This window comes from Ammodytes marinus (assembly GCF_949987685.1).
Source record: "Ammodytes marinus genome assembly, chromosome: 11".
NCBI lineage: Eukaryota > Metazoa > Chordata > Actinopteri > Uranoscopiformes > Ammodytidae > Ammodytes > Ammodytes marinus.
In genome coordinates, this window is record NC_137215.1 from 3,817,727 (window position 1) to 3,834,342 (window position 16,616).

General features: G+C 40.6%; 1 protein-coding gene across 1 annotated transcript in view; it reads left to right on the top strand.

The window, feature by feature from the left end:
• Positions 1-2,908: 2,908 nt before the first annotated feature.
• Positions 2,909-16,616, top strand: part of ercc6 (excision repair cross-complementation group 6) — a gene marked incomplete at its 5' end in the record, with an annotated part of 34,526 nt that continues 20,818 nt past the window's right edge. The window contains 12 exon segments of the mRNA XM_080036828.1: positions 2,909-2,949; positions 3,344-3,522; positions 3,924-4,152; positions 4,813-4,933; positions 5,534-5,648; positions 6,115-6,396; positions 6,864-6,991; positions 7,559-7,667; positions 8,107-8,305; positions 11,729-11,860; positions 12,210-12,368; positions 15,108-15,243. Of these exon segments, the coding sequence (XP_079892954.1) occupies positions 2,909-2,949; positions 3,344-3,522; positions 3,924-4,152; positions 4,813-4,933; positions 5,534-5,648; positions 6,115-6,396; positions 6,864-6,991; positions 7,559-7,667; positions 8,107-8,305; positions 11,729-11,860; positions 12,210-12,368; positions 15,108-15,243 (1,830 nt within the window).

Below are 16,616 nucleotides of genomic sequence, written 5' to 3' on the forward strand. Positions count from 1 at the left end.
TTTGACAGAGCTTATTATGCAACATCTTGTTTGGACTACATCTTGATTGCAACATATACAATTCCCAAACGTTATTTCTTTCGCGCTCCTTGACAAATACATCTAAACGGCTTCCAAACACGATGCGATACGTCATAATGTGGTACATCCAGCGCATTGCCATCACATCTGGTTCAGTGAGTTCGTTTATGATAATTCTCTTCAAACAATAAGTGGTTGATTGGCGCCACCTAGAGGCCGAGATGTGTGTGTGTGTGTGTGTGTGTGTGTGTGTGTGTGTGTGTGTGTGTGTGTGTGTGTGTCTAGAGGCTTCTGCATAAGTCAACCAGCAGATGGTGCTGTTTGACAAGTTATTATTAAGAATTTAAAGGGGTTAGTAAATGGGGAAAGGCACTGAGTTCAGAAAGACAAATTCCTCTAAACCTAGGCTATATATTGTTCAATCAAAAACAATAAACAACAAACAAACGGGCACACAGGGACGATTTCTAACATTTTCCTCTCTCTCACACACACACACACACACACACACACACACACACACACACACACACACACACACACGTCAAGTTCTTACTTCTGTTTAGCTTTCAAAATAAAATGCAGCACTCACTGATCTGTAGGCCTGCAACATAACTGAAGGCACCTCCATAAACTCTAGTACCAGTAGCATATGTCCCGTGGGCCTACAGTAGGCTATATGTCCAGCATCAGAATGTAACCACCTCTTTATCCGCAATTATTGCACGGTTGGTGTCCAATTATGTTTGTCCATCAGCAACAATGAAAACAAAACCCAACTGCTCAATTGAATATAAAATGCATCATGGCTCGCACTCGGAATTCATCCAAACAAACTTATTATTCAATACACCCAAACATATTTTATGACTCACCAATCTGACTCCCTGGCTGTATAAAGAAGCAAGTAAGTAATCGAGCCAGTCTGGGAAAAAAAAAGATAATCCAGTCTGATTGATAGCACATCTGTTCATGTAGGCTACCTGTCCGTTTGAAACGCTCGAACATTGTTTGTCCGTTTTGCTGCGGTAAACCGTCCAAGGCTGACGTAGGCCTTTTCTCTCGCTATTCATTCTTTTATTTTCCTTTTCAAATTAAAATCCAGCTTCTTAAAATTCCCCCAGTCTGAAATATCTCCGGCAACAGCAGCTGCAATGTTGACTTTGTAATTCGCGGCGATTACAACGTGAAACTTTCACGCGACGGTGAAAGAGCGTAGCCGGCGTAATGACGTAACTCCATAAATGTCCAGAAATATCTGGATTTTAATTGGTCCATGTATGATAAATGTAAAGGAAAAGACTTCAGGCATAGGCTACCATAGGCCTATTTACATAAAAAGGCAAATTAAGCCTTTTTATGTACATGTTAAAGAATACAACTGCTTGCCGTCCACAATGAATAGGCAGCTAATGCACTGCTTGTTTTCATAGATATAAATAGGCCTACATGTACCTGAATATGATTTTCACTAACTGCCACATTTCTCATCATAACGTCTAAACGTGTTTAAAGTAATACATTTTCATTTCATTTAACTTTTATTTATCCTCGAGAGACCAATTGAGGGGTGACCCTCATTTTCAATGACGTCGAGTTCAAAATAAATTCAAAACAACGATACATACAAAATATTCAATGCAAATACATCAAATACACAACAAGTGAAGAGAAGAGAAAAAAAAACCAATTGAAACATTTACAAAGTGGTGAAGAGTGGCAGCAATTAAAAGGAATAAAGTACAATATAGTCTAATTATAGTCTAATACAAAGATTAGATATAAAAATCACAAGAATAAACAGCAATAATACAATTATAAGTTTATTCAATAAAATATTTTTTTATTTAGTTAGCAATTAATTATTTTATGTTTATGTAGCAAAATAAAACATCTCCACACCAGTTGGAGGCGGTAATGCACTACTTCCTTATTCAACACACGAAGAAGAAGTCTTCCCTGGCACCGGAAACCGGGAGGCTTGGCTTTGCTTGTAGTATTATGACACAAACCATGCCGGTGATATTGTGTAACTGTATGTTTTGTGAGTGATTGCTGCCCCTGTCTCTTCGACTCGTTTTACCGGTAACGGCCCGTCGCATGAATCCCTATTCTGACTGTAGTTTAATTGAAGAAAAATTCGCATTTTGTCGCTAAAACGGCTTTTACTGCTCGGTTTATTGTTAGCTTAGCACGCTAGCCTAGCCACGTAAACAATGGATGGCTGGCTGTCAGAGAGGCTTTAATGTTCATAACTCAGCTGTGTGTGGACATTTAAAGGTCTCGCCAACAACAACAGGTATTTGTCTATTTTCCCTCTTCGTTTACTCGCTTACAATATAGTGCTTGGAGTCAATAATGCAGGACATAGCAGGCAAAAAAGAATTACTTTTTTAATGCTCTGGTAAATTTTGAGATTTTTGACTATTTTGCTTCCATAACATGTCTTCTTTCATACTAGTAAAAATCAAAGGTCCAACATGTTCATCTAGGTGTTTATTTGACTAAACCTTGTCTGTTTGCGTCTGTATATTTCTCCTATACAACCATTTTTAACGGCCATTATCTCAACATTAGTGTTTTTCAATACTCTGAAGCAAAAATCTCACCTTCTAAAGCTCTTACATCAACTAAACTTTCCATATCATGCTTAGCACTATTCTTGATTTAAAATATCCTTGAAAAAGTGTATTACCTAGAGCCGATAATGTTATAATATACTTGTTATATCCCTTCATTTACGTTTGATTTATTGACTATACAGTATCACATTCCCTTACTATTGCTTCATTCAAATACCTGCTTAAACACCTGACCCAAACACCCCTACTCTATTATTAGTGGTGGTAGGATAGCCTAGACTAGGAAAGGTGGCCGACTGGTATCCATGAAGTCGCTGGTTCGATCCCCGGCACCGGACAGGAAGGTGTTAGTGTTATTAGAGAAAAACTAGCGGCAGGCTGGTATGATTGCATTGCCGTATTACACCATTGGCTTCTACATGGTTATTTGGGATGACATTATCTATTTAGTATTTAGAATGTATTAACTGTAAATATTTTCTATCTTATTCTACTCTATTTTATTTTATCGTTCCTATTGCATCGTGGGTCAGAGATAAACGCCATTTTGACTCTTATGTACGACTTGCATAATTTAGGAATTGACAAACAAGTTTGAATTGACTTGACACCATCTGTGTGACTGTGTTTGCAGCTTTAGAGCGCTGTATAAATTTGATGTATTATTATTATTATTATTGTTATTGTTATTATTCCAGTGTGCAGATTTCATAAGAGTGTATTTGTTTGACTGTTTTCAGCACCAGCACCATGCCAGTAGAAGGATCAGAGGAGCAGGTGTCCCCCTCTCTGTCCCTCACCCCGGGGGGAGGAGGGACAGAGGAGGAGGGGGGAGCGGGCGGGTCGGCTGAGAACGGACCGGGCTGTGAAGCCTCTGCTGCTTTCCCTGATAACACTGGACCTGAAGACGGCAACAATGGTGAGAAATACAGCTATGGCACAATGATAGAGTAGGGATGTTCTTTTGGAATAAACCACATTTCCACAATGAATCAATTCGATAGTTAGACCTTGTTAAAGCCTAAGCTCCAAAGTCATCCCATGACAGTCAAAATCACAAAGAATCTGTGTCCTCCTAGAACATTGTTGAGCATTTAATACTTAATTTCCTGCGTTATAATAAATTACTATGCACCAATTTGTGACTTTTTTGCATTAACAGTTTATTTTCATATGTTCTTTTCATTGTTTATAAATATTACTTTATTTTATCTGTCCACTTGTTGCATAATTCTGCTTTTGCTGTTTTTCTTTTCATATATTTTTTCTTTACTAGCTTGAAATAAACACATTTTCAATTCCAATTCATTACAATTACAGGTGGTAAAAGGTCCGGAGCCTTGCTGCAGATCGACCGTCAGCGTATCCAGGCGGCGAGTGCCTCTTCTGGGGCAGACGAGCTGGTGGGTCTGGGCGTGGCGGTGTACGACCAGGAGGTGCTGGAGCAAGGCGTGCTGCAGCAGGTAGACGAGGCCATCGCAGAGGCAAACCAGGCCGCCGCCAAGGCCGAGGCCGAGAAGGAGTACCAGGCTGTCCTAGATGATGTCAGGTAAAACGGCCATAAGTCATTTAGTTTAAAGGTGGAGTCAGTGATAAACTCGTATGTAAAAAAAAAAGAAAAAATAATCTTAGAAGAATATAGAATCTGGGCTGAAATCAGTGTTATTGTAGCTGTTTTATTAGTATAACATGGAGAGTACCAGGCTGTCCTAGATGATGTCAGGTAAAGGGCTATAAGTAACATTAAAAAAGTTATTGAGCTTAAAGGTGGAGTCAGTGATTCTGGAGAACGCTTGTGGTCAAAATCACTTGTTGTCAAAATCAGGGAATATCTCCTCACGATCTTTACCTGTCTGTACTGTGTGTGAGCTGAAAATAAAATCAGGTTTTAGTACACAGCCTAGGTTCTGTATATTATTATATAAAGGGTTAGTTGCTAGCCACTTTAGCTAGCAACAGTTTTTCCAGAATCGCCCACTCCACCTCTAAGTCTTTAGAGTCTGTGCTAAAATAAGTGTTATTATTACTGTTTTATTACTATGAAATAGCCCTGATAAATGCTGTGTTATGATTGGTCAATCACGGCATTCTACCGTCTGATATTTCTCAATAATGACCACTGTTGAGGATAAATTACAAGTCATAATTTTAAATTCTGACGAGAGACTAGAAATGCTACCGTAACTAATTTTACTGTTGTGTGTTTCAGGTCCGTCACAACATCTCTGAAACAAGTCAACAAGATCATCGATCAGCTGACGCCCTACGCCGCCTCCAGCAAAGACATCAGCCGCAAGATCGAGTCTGTCAAACGGCAGAAAGAAAATAAGGTAAAATACTTAATGTGACACATGTGAAAACCCCTTAAAGGTGGAGTCAGTGATTCTGGAGAACGCTTGTTGTCAAAATCAGTGAATACCGCTACCTGTTCGTACTGTGGTTGCTCTGAAAAAAAAATCCAGTGTTATTACACAGCCTAGGCTCTGTAAGCTGGCATGTCGCTAACTACAGTGGGCCCATTTGTTTACATACCCTTTGTTTACATACCTGTTTACAGAGCCTGTGCTGTGCATAAACACTGGATTTTTTTTTTTTTTTTTTTTTTTTAAGTCTTTATTGAACATGGTTAAAAAAAAAAATACAAACAAAAATAAAACGATTGAGCAGTAAAAAAGGAAAGAAATAAATTAAAAACAAACAAATGGGATCCTCAGGTTCCTAAGCAACAAATACATAACTCAAATACATTTTGATTTGTTTTTAGTGCACACAAAATTCGGACATGTTCAGATAATAAGCCAAGAAATTCACTGATTTTGACCAGAATCACTGACTCCACATTCAAAAATCAAAGTAGATAGTTTACATGACACTGTTACATTAAGACAATATTGATATTAAATGTGATAAAAATAACCTTTTCTCTTCAGGAGAAGCAGCTGAAGAAAGTTCGGGCCAAGCAGAAGAGGCTTCAGGCGATCCTGGGCGGAGAGGACACACTGAGGGTGGAGGCTGAACTGTTAGCAGAGGACGATGGAGAGGAAGGTTAGTGTCTGGATTTGTACTTAATGCCTGTGTAATGACTAAACATATTGTTTCACTCGTTGATGGAGAAATAAGCATTGAGTCACATATGATAGAGCTATGCTGGTAACCTGCTTTGTAAATATAACGTGGACCCAGGAACCAGGAAATGGAAACAATAACAATGTAGTTCTGCAGGTGGTTTCATAGCAGAGCTGGACAACGTTTTTGAAGGGAGGGGAGCAGCATGTTTTATTATTTTGTAGACCCTAAGGATATATATCTGAATACCTAATTAGATTGTTAAAGTTTAAGTTTAATTGTGGCAGTGGTGATATCGTTGTGATTTTCTGACAAATATTTTCAAGGCTGTTGACACTCAACAGTTATGTATCTAACTGTGTGTGTGTGTATCTATCTATCTATCTATCTATCTATCTATCTATCTATCTATCTATCTATCTATCTATTCTATTCTCTTCTCCAGAGGCTGGCCCGTCCACGCTGGGCAGTATGCTGATGCCGTCTCAGGAGACAGAGTGGGAGGAGCTTATCCGTCTGGGTCACATGACTCCGTTTGGAACACGCATCGCTCAGAAGGAAGTAAAGAAGGAACCGCGCAAACTGATGCTCGCCGAGAACTCTGCCTTCGACATGTACCTAACGGACCAGGCCCGGCTAGCAACGGAGCGCAAGAAACCCCCCACTGTCAAGAAGAAGAAAAAAAGTTCTGTACTAAAGGAGGCCGGGGCTAAAACAAGCAAAATCGGTAAGTCTACAAAATGTATTGAATTTGATTGAAAATTTGTAAAAGAAAAAAAAAGTTAAAATTTGTTCAAATGTGTGTATGTTTTTCAATCCTTTATATAAGACTCATGGACTGATTGAACAACTTTGAAATCACAACATTTTCAAAGTTCACAATACATTTAATCGGTAATATAATAGAATAGAATAGATTGTACAACTAAATTGGATGCAGTTCTATCAGTGCAAACATAAGAAGAAGAAAAAAATTTAGAAAATATTACATGGATTTTATAAATTAAAAAGCAGCTTTATTATAAATATATTATATATAGTTTTACATGACGTCCCTTGATTAGTAACATAATAATTGTATCAAATTTATTCTTGAAAGCATTAATTAAAGGAGACCTCACCTCACCACATCTTGGGGAAACTCGCTCCATGTTTTTATTGCACAAAATTGTAAATATTTCTTATTTTTTTCAGGATCCAAGGATGAAAAGATGCAAAAGCGAATTCGAAAGCTCCAGATAACGGCTCTGAAGGCCCACCCAAAGGCCCGGCCTAAAGCAGAGCCCCAGACGCCTAAACCCAAGAGGAAGCAGCGCACTGAGGTAAGGATGCTGCACCATTCTCACTTATATGGGAATCACCATTGTTCCTCCCTCAAGAATTTATATCACGATTCTCTCATACAACAAAAACATCAACTGACACTTAGACACCTGAAACCTTAAACACCTGAAAGAGTGTAAAGTAACAGCATGAAAATACATTATATAAATTAATCAAACCTAGCACCCAGTCTACAGTATCAACATTTTGTGGCTTCATGGGAGGAATACTGGCAGGTTAGAACATATATATATATTTTTTTTTTTTGTATTTTATATACTTTATAGGCCTAGATACATTTTATCTTAATTTTTACCCTATTTATTTCTGTTTTCTCTGTTCTTTATACTTTATCCTTGTAAATTGTGTCTATTGTGTATGCTCGTCGTCACTGTAAATGAGGGAAAACCTCAGTGTCTTTCGAGTGAAAATAAAGGTTTGTGATTGATTGATTGTTTGCGTGAATGATACATAAATAGATTTACATTGTCAATTTAAAATGAGATCGCAAAGAATATATGAATCAAGATCATATATATATATATTTTTTTTTATTAATTGCTTAGGCCCACCCCGAGGGAGCTGGGACAGACAGCGAGGGCTCGGAGTATCTGCCCAGTGACGAAGGCTTCGACCCGGGACGAGAGCACAGAGAAGACATGGAGGAAGGATTCGGTGAGGATGATTGTTTTAACTTTTATTTATACTCCAGAGATCAGTGTGGGGTGAAAAAAACTTCTACAAAGATCAAACAAAGTTGGGGCCTTCTTGGTGTAGTGGTGAGAGCCCTCCCCAGCCCCCCCTTAGAGGCTCAGTCCCTTTTCAAACAAAGTTACAGCTCACAACAAGCTGAGAAAAACAGCCAAAACCACTTAATATGTGCTTGTATTTTTACTAAAAAAAACTATTTGTTAAGATGTAAGGAGACACTGATGTAAAATGGCTGCAATTAAAAGGATTTGGGTGAATGTACAACATAGGTAGCCTATTTAAAACAGTTGCACGTAGAGTTTGGCAGTATTAAAATAACATGTCTAAATTTGTTAAAGGATATGAACAAGGTATTGAAGGTGTGGATTTTAATTCTGTTGCTGTTATTTGTCATTTCTTCCAGGAGCGTCTGATGACGATGATTACGAGTTGAAACCGTTCAGGAGGAAAACAGAAGTGAAGGGAAGAAAGAAAGTGAAGAGGAAAGAGAGCGAGGACGATTACTATCCTGACAGCTCCGAGGAAGAGGGGGATGACAAGAAGAAGGACAAGAAAAGATGGAAAGATGACGGAGATATCGAGTATTACAGACAGCGGATAAGGTATGATTATATTCACCCATTTTCTTCTAAAAGGTTGTATATGGATTATTGGATATTTTGGCCAAATTTATTGCGATTTCCATTAAAGTAGCTACAAGGAACCTTCAGTTTTTGGACCGAAACAGTAGTGTTTTTATGCCACTAGTTCCCAATCGCATGCTGGTGTCGCGTGCATTAGTTGTTTAGGAAGTGAGTGAAAGGGAGAGGGCAGGATGCATGACCATGAGGTAATGTAATTGATATGTCAGATTAATAACGGTGATATGATGATGGTGAAGCAAAGTAAACTTTAATTTAGTAGCGTTCATAAACACAGGCTTTTCCGGTCTGCCTTCTGTAAATAGTTTTTTTGTCGGAGTTTGGTTAGTTGTAAAGGCAGTTTCACACCGGGCACGATGCGAATAAACGGCACGAAAAAGCGAATATTTTGGAATCTGAATTGTCGCGTCTCACTTTAGGAAGTGACGTCCAAGAAAAATCGAACTCAGTTTGAAAAAATAAAAGCCGCAAATTCGCGAAGCAAAATCACGGCGCTGATGTGGAAGCTTGTATTGACTCAGTATACGTTCGGAAATGATTAATAACGCGCAAATTAATCGCACAAATAAAACGCGCCCGGTGTGCAAAGGCCTTATGGGTGCGAAAAAGTTTTCATATACAAATCTACTAGGTCTCACACACTCAACAAACACCACATTGGGCCTTTAACTTTGCATCACATTTTGCGATGGCAGTGTTGTGTGGTGCATATGTGCCATTGTTCTTCCCTTTAGTTCAGGAGAAAAGCATCGGGCTTCTGCTGGCTCCATAGTTAATCCCAGATGAGATTGGCAGCTGTGTCTTCTTGACTAAGCAAATTCACTCTCACTCACACACACACACACACACACACACACACACACACACACACACACACACACACACACACACTGGCCTAATTAAACTCCTGCACATGGTCTTATATACTCACTCACTCACTCACTCTAATGCTCAAATTAATGGAAGACCTAATGAGATTTCATATTTATAGCTGCCAAATAAATTGTGTTGGCATGTGTCCTTTTTTCTGATTGAATGTCAATTGGCATTTTATTTTTTTCACATTAATATATTTATACTTTCTGCATGTTTAGCCCATTATATTGTACATTTTTAAATGTCTTAAGTTTTCTATGGCTTTTGGATATGCCTTATTTTTTGCACTATTTAGAATGTATTAATTGTATATATTACTTATACTTTTTTAATACTTTGTACTTATTGCACCATGGGTCGGGAGAGAAACATATTTTCGAATCCTATGTATGTCTGGCACATATTGAAGTGAAATAAATAATAAAGTGTTAATACACAGCCTGTGCTCTGTAGACAGGCATGCTACCTGCTACGGTGGGCCCCTTTGCTTACACACCTTTCCTTTACATGCCAATTTACAGAGTCTAGGTTGTGTATTAACACTGGATTTTTCTCACTTCACACACACATTACAGACAGGCATCAGATCGTGAGGAGATATTCACTGATTTTGACAACAAGCGTGCTACAGAATCACTGACTCCACCTTTAACTTGACCTGACCTGGATAGCAAGGCTTGCAGCTAGCTTACATGAGGAATGCTATTATTAGAGCGGCGCTGTAAATGTAGTTGGTTGGAGTGTGTGTGTGTGTGTGTGTCTCTCAGTATGTGTGTGAGTGTATGTGTATGTGTGTGTGTGTGTGTGTGTGTGTGTGTGTGTGTGTGTGTGTGTGTGTGTGTGTGTGTGTGTGTGTGTGTGTGTGTAAAGTGTAATTAACTGAAGCAATGCTTAGTCTTGACTTAATTAGAGCTCTGTGGTCTCTGCGGCCCGGGCTGAAGCCAGTGTAGCTGTGTGGCAGGGTGACAGGACCGGCCCAAATGAAGATGGATTCATATCCTTTCCACCTCACACCTTTCTGGGGAACTCGCACGACTAATTGTCTTTATCAATCTTCATTTAGCCGAATGACGACTGTTCCTGTAACTGCTCTCTCTCTCTATCTCGCTCTCTCTCTCTCTCTCTCTGTCTCTCTCTCGCTTTCTTTGTCCCTCTGTCTCTTTCTCTCCCTCTCTCTCTCTTTCCTCTCTCTCTCTGTCTTTCCTCTCCCTCTCTCTGTCTTTCCTCTCTGTCTCTCTCTCTCTCTCTCTTTCCCCCCTTTTATCTGGAGATGTTTTAACTGCTCCAGGGAAATACACACGACTCTAAACATTTGCTTTGCTTAATAAACACCTGTGTAGGCAAGGCTTCACATATATAAGACAGTGCAAGAAGTACAAATGGTAGCATCTATATGTCTGTCTGTGTGTGTGTCTGTGATGTCTTTGTGTGTCTGTGATGTCTTTGTGTGTGTCTGTGTCTGTGTCTGCCTGTCTGTCTGTCTTTGTCTGTGTGTGTGTGTGTGTGTGTGTGTGTGTGTGTGTGTGTGTGTGTGTGTGTGTGTGTGTGTGTGTGTGTGTGTGTGTGTGTGTGTGTGTGTGTGTGTGTGTGTGTGTGTGTGTGTCTGTCTGTCTGTTTGTCTGTCTATATTTCTATCTATCCTTCCATTCAGCGAATTACAAAATGTACTCTGATTGCTTTATCTGTTGTCTTGTTCTACAACACACACGCACTTATTACAACAACCTTTGATTTTAACTAATAATGATTGACCAAATATTGCATTGATCAAGATATAATGTTTTCTACTGGTAAAGGTCACTAGTATATTCTTTGGTGAGTCATTTTGGCAGCCTGTTGTTTTAGAACTCCTTTAGGAATAAATATATGACCTATTACTTTGACAAAAAGTGTTTTGTTTTTTTAAGATATTTTTTTTGGCATTTTTATGCTTTATTGATAGTGTAGAGACAGAGTTGAAATGGGGCAGAGAGGGGAGTGACATGCAGAGAACGACCGCGGGCTGGAATCGAACCCGGGTCCGCTACTGGCCGAGGCCCATGGGGGGGACGCCCTACCAACTGAGCTAAGGACGCCCCCAACAAAAAGCGTTCTCCAGAATGGCTAACTCCACCCTTAACTGTGTGTTTTCGCTAATAGAACAGGGACTTCAAGTCAAAGTCAAAGTCAAAATTATTTCTATAGCACATTTAATAACAACATCAGTCGGGGGCGCCTTTAGCTCAGTTGGTAGGGCGTCCCCCCCCCATGGGCCTCGGCCAGCAGCGGACCCGGGTTTGATTCCAGCCCGCGGTCGTTCTCTGCATGTCACTCCCCTCTCTGCCCCATTTCAACTCTGTCTCTACACTATCAATAAAAAAGCATAAAAATGCCAAAAAAAAAATCAGTTGACCAAAGTGCTGTTCAAGATACAATACAAAACAACATATAAGATACATGGAGGAAAAAGGGGAGGAGTGTCAAAGTCTCAACTTTTATTTTATCTGTATGATGTCATCCTGTTGCTAGGCGATGGAAGCGACAGCGCCTGTTGGAGAGAGAGGAGAGGAGGGAGAGAGGGGAGGAGCTATCAGACGACAGCGATGAAGAGTTTGATGAAGGATTCAAAGTCCCCGGGTTCCTCTGGAAGAAACTCTTCAAGTAAGTGAAGTGAGATCTGAAATATACACACAGTCTCTGTCTGTCTGTCTGTCTGTCTGTCTCTCTCTTTCTCTCTCTCTTTCTGTCTGTCTGTCTGTCTGCGCCTGTCTTTCTCTCTCTCTCTCACTCTCTCACTCACTCACTCACTCACTCACTCACACACACACACAAGTAAGTTCAGCGTGTCAGGTACACACACACACACACACACACACACACACACACACACACACACACACATTAAAACACGTATACACATACATACACACAATAAAAGTAATTGTTTACATTGGTGTGTGTGTGTGTGTGTGTGTGTGTGTGTGTGTGTGTGTGTGTGTGTGTGTGTCAGGTACCAGCAGACAGGAGTGCGGTGGCTGTGGGAGCTGCACTGTCAGCAGGCGGGCGGTATCCTAGGAGACGAGATGGGCCTGGGGAAAACCATCCAGGTGATCGCATTCCTGGCAGGACTGAGCTACAGCAAACTGAGGACCAGGGGATCCAACTACAGGTACACACACACACACACACACACACTACAGGTACCGGTACACACACACACACACACACACTACAGGTACCGACACACACACACACACACACACACACACACACACACACTACAGGTACCAGTACACACACACACACACACACACACACACACTACAGGTACCGGTACACACACACACACATACACACTGAAGTACAGACACACACACACTACAGGTACACACACATTAAAACACGTATACACATACATACACACACTGTTAAAACATACACACACACACACACACACACACACTGTTGAAACAAACATACACACACTCACTCACACGACCTACTCACTCACATGCATGCACACACAGTCTCTCACATACATACACTCACACACACACATACACTCACTCATTAATTCACTCAGTCACCCACACACATATTCACTCACTCACTCACTCACACACAAACACACACTGCAGACGGACACACACACACACACACACACACACACAGATAAAACTAATGGGCTGGTACGATCCTCGGCCTAGTGGAAGCTATTGATACTTGGGCCATAATTGAGTTTGCGAGCAATCAATTTGTGGGCGTCTGTAGCAGACAGAGTATTGACCGTGGGAGAGGCTCCACCTTCTAAATGCACGGGTGTCGCTTGAGCAGTAAAAACTAGATTATCACCCCTCACTAACACAGCGCCATGGTTTTAAATGTTGATTTGTTGCCGCTACCCCAACCCCGAATCCACAAGTCAAAAATATCATTTTAAGTGTTCATTAATACACTCTACTCTACTTTAACGCACACACACACACGCACGCACGCACGCACACACACACACACACACACACACACACACACACACACACACACACATTTGTACGGCTATACTTGTGTGGACATTCATTGACATAATGCATTCCCTAGCCCCTAACCCTAACCATCAAAACTGAATGCCTAACCCTTACACTAACCCTAACATAAACCTAATTCATACCTGAACCTTAAAACCTAGTGTTAACCCTCAAACAGCTCCTTTAAAGGCCTGTCCTTAAAACCTAGTGTTAACCCTCAAACAGCTCCTTTAAAGGCCTGTCTTTAAAACCTAGTGTTAACCCTCAAACAGCTCCTTTAAAGGCCTGTCCCAAAGTGAGAACCGGACAAATTTTCCAAGAAATGTCCTCACTCTTAAAGTCTAAAACTAAAACTGGTTCTCACAAAAATAATACAGACAAACACACACAGGCACACAGGCGCACACACAAACACACACACTCCTACACACACACACACACACTCCTACACACACACACACACACACACACACACACACACACACACACACACACACACACACACACAGGAACAGAGTGTCAGTGTTTTCTCTGATGTCTGCAGTAAGAAAGTGAGGAGTCTGATAATTGAAACATGTTTAATAATTCAGACGAACACTCTCAAGCAGAAATCCCCCTGATCAAATATTCATACACCATACAGACACAAAGTCTCTGGCCACAGTTTATTAGTGTGTGTGTGTGTGTGTGTGTGTGTGTGTGTGTGTGTGTGTGTGTGTGTGTGTGTGTGTGTGTGTGTGTGTGTGTGTGTGTGTGTGTGTGTGTGTGTGTGTGTGTGTGTGTGTGTGTGTGTGTGTGTGTGTGTGTGTGTGTGTGTGTGTGTGTGTGTGTGTGTGTGTGTGTGTGTGTGTGTGTGTGTGTGTGTGTGTGTGTGAAAGCTCTTTTTAAGTCTTCACAGAGGAGCTGAACATACTGTATGTCCAACCACCTTTTTTTTAAATAATTTGTAAAGCACTGACTAAGTGTACATACACATCATATACATTTTATTTGCTTTTCCACTGTCAAAAGTTGGAAAGGGAACCAAAATAGGCGAACAGTTCCATACTTATTTTTGTCCCCCTTTCGTTGGGGTACCAAGCACTCCCATAGGGTCCCAAAAAGGCTGGAGTTACACACTGCAGTCCAACTACCAAATATGGGTACGGTCGACAGTGGAAAAGCAAGCCAGAGCTTGACAGGCAGGCAGACAGACAGACAGGCAGACATACAGAGAGACACACACACACACACACACACACACACAGAAAGACATCACACACAGACAGACAGACATATAGATGCTACCATTTGTACTTCTTGCACTGTCTTATACATTTTAAGCCTTGCCTACACAACTATGCCGCATAGTAGAAGGAGGCATAACAGACCTAAACCATGTCAATGTAGTCACTGGTGGCGAATGGTCCACTGTAGGACTGTGAATTGAATTGTAGATTTTATTTGACATGGACATGACAATATAATTTAACGAACCAGATGCATTGTTTTAAGTGTATTAGCATAATACACAGGAGGGTTTTTAAAAACAACAAAGAAACTAAGCAAAGACAGAAACAAGATCAAGTACTGAGGACTGTGGGACTTTGTATTAAGATCATTCTGGTACCTGGACACTCATTTGAATCCAATTCCCTCATGACTGAATGCATTCCACCGTCTACATGCAACCTGCAAGCTAAGGGCATTTTTACTTATTATGAAAAAGCTTTTATTTTCTATAATTTAGTATAAAAATAATGTCTGTAATAATTTGCTTATGGAATTTGCTGAGGTTATCCAGAGTGAAATTAACCCGAGTTCCCTTGTTGGCGATCTTAATATCGTGTTTGAGATTAAATATTAAATATCTTTCTGTACTGTGTGTGTGTGTTTGGTTGTAGGTATGAGGGCCTGGGTCCGACGGTCATCGCCTGCCCAGCCACGGTGATGCATCAGTGGGTAAACGAGTTCCACAAATGGTGGCCTCCGTTCAGAGTGGCGGTTCTACATGAAACGGGCTCTTTTACAATGAATAAGGTAAGTGTGTCTGTGTCTGTCTGTCTGTCTGTGTATCTGAACAACTATTTTTGTGAGAACCAATTTGAGTTTTAGACCTAAGGAGTGAGGACATTTCTGCAAAGTGAGGACATGTTGTCCGGTTCTCACTTTGGGACAGGCCTTTAAAGGAGCTGTTTGAGGGTTAACACTAGGTTTTAAGGTTCAGGTATGAATAAGGTTTATGTTACGGCTAGTGTAAGGGTTAGGCAATCAGTGTGTGTGTGTGTGTGTGTGTGTGTGTGTGTGTGTGCGTGAGCGTGTGTGTGCGTGTGCGTGAGCGTGTGTGTGTGAGTGTTTGAGCTTGAGCTTGTGCGTGCGTGTGTGTGTCTGTGTGTTCATATTCATAATTCAGATGGATAGTTTTCTACAGGGGCTGTCTTTCCTCTGGGGGGCACTAGTGCTCTGTTTATGCAGCACTAACACTCCTAACCCCCTGTTCCCCCTCTCTGCTCCCCCCTCTGCCCCTCTCTCCCCAAATCACATTAAACCAGATGCCCTACTTCCACACACAAGTTACCAGGCATGGTTATTGAACATGATACAATAATACAAACTGGGGGGGCCCTCATGGTGTAGTGCTTAGAGCGTGTCTGTTCGGACTAAAGTCTCTTTCACCAAATTGAAGTGTAGATGAGAGTTGGCAATTAAATACCAGTTAAATACCCAGTTCACAAGGCGTCCCCCTCCCGGGCCGGGCCCAGCAGCGGACCCGGGTTCGATTCCCACCCGCGGTCGTTCTCTGCATGTCACTCCCCTCTCTGCCCCATTTCACCTCTGTCTCTCTGCACTATCAATAAAGCATAAAAATGCCCAAAAAATATCTTTAAAAATAAAAAATAAAAAATAAATACCCAGTACACACAATATTCAAGTTTTAAGAGCATAAGAAAAAGAAGTAAATAAGTATAAACATTATTATACGACATGTACACAATGTAAGTACTGTAAATAACGGTATATAGTAATATGTACTAATATATATAGTTAATATAGTTCATGTTAGGAATTGCATTGTGTGAAGTGTTTAAGTGTGAACTTCTTTCCACTCCTTTTCAAACATGCTATTCAAATCAGCAAGTGTTTGTCATTCCTGTATCTAGTTATGTTTCCTATTTTGTATAATGTCATCATTTTCTGTATGACAATTTCAGTTTTTCTTTTACAAATACAAATTTAAATCAATAAAAAAAATAAAATAAAATATTTATCTTTGTCTATGTGGGCGGCAGTGGCTAAGTGGGTAGGGAGATTGCCTCTGGAGTGCAGGGTCAGAGGTTCGATTCCCCGCCTACCCGCCACATGTCGAAGTGTCCCTGGGCAAAGAGACACTGAACCCTAAATTGCTCCCGATG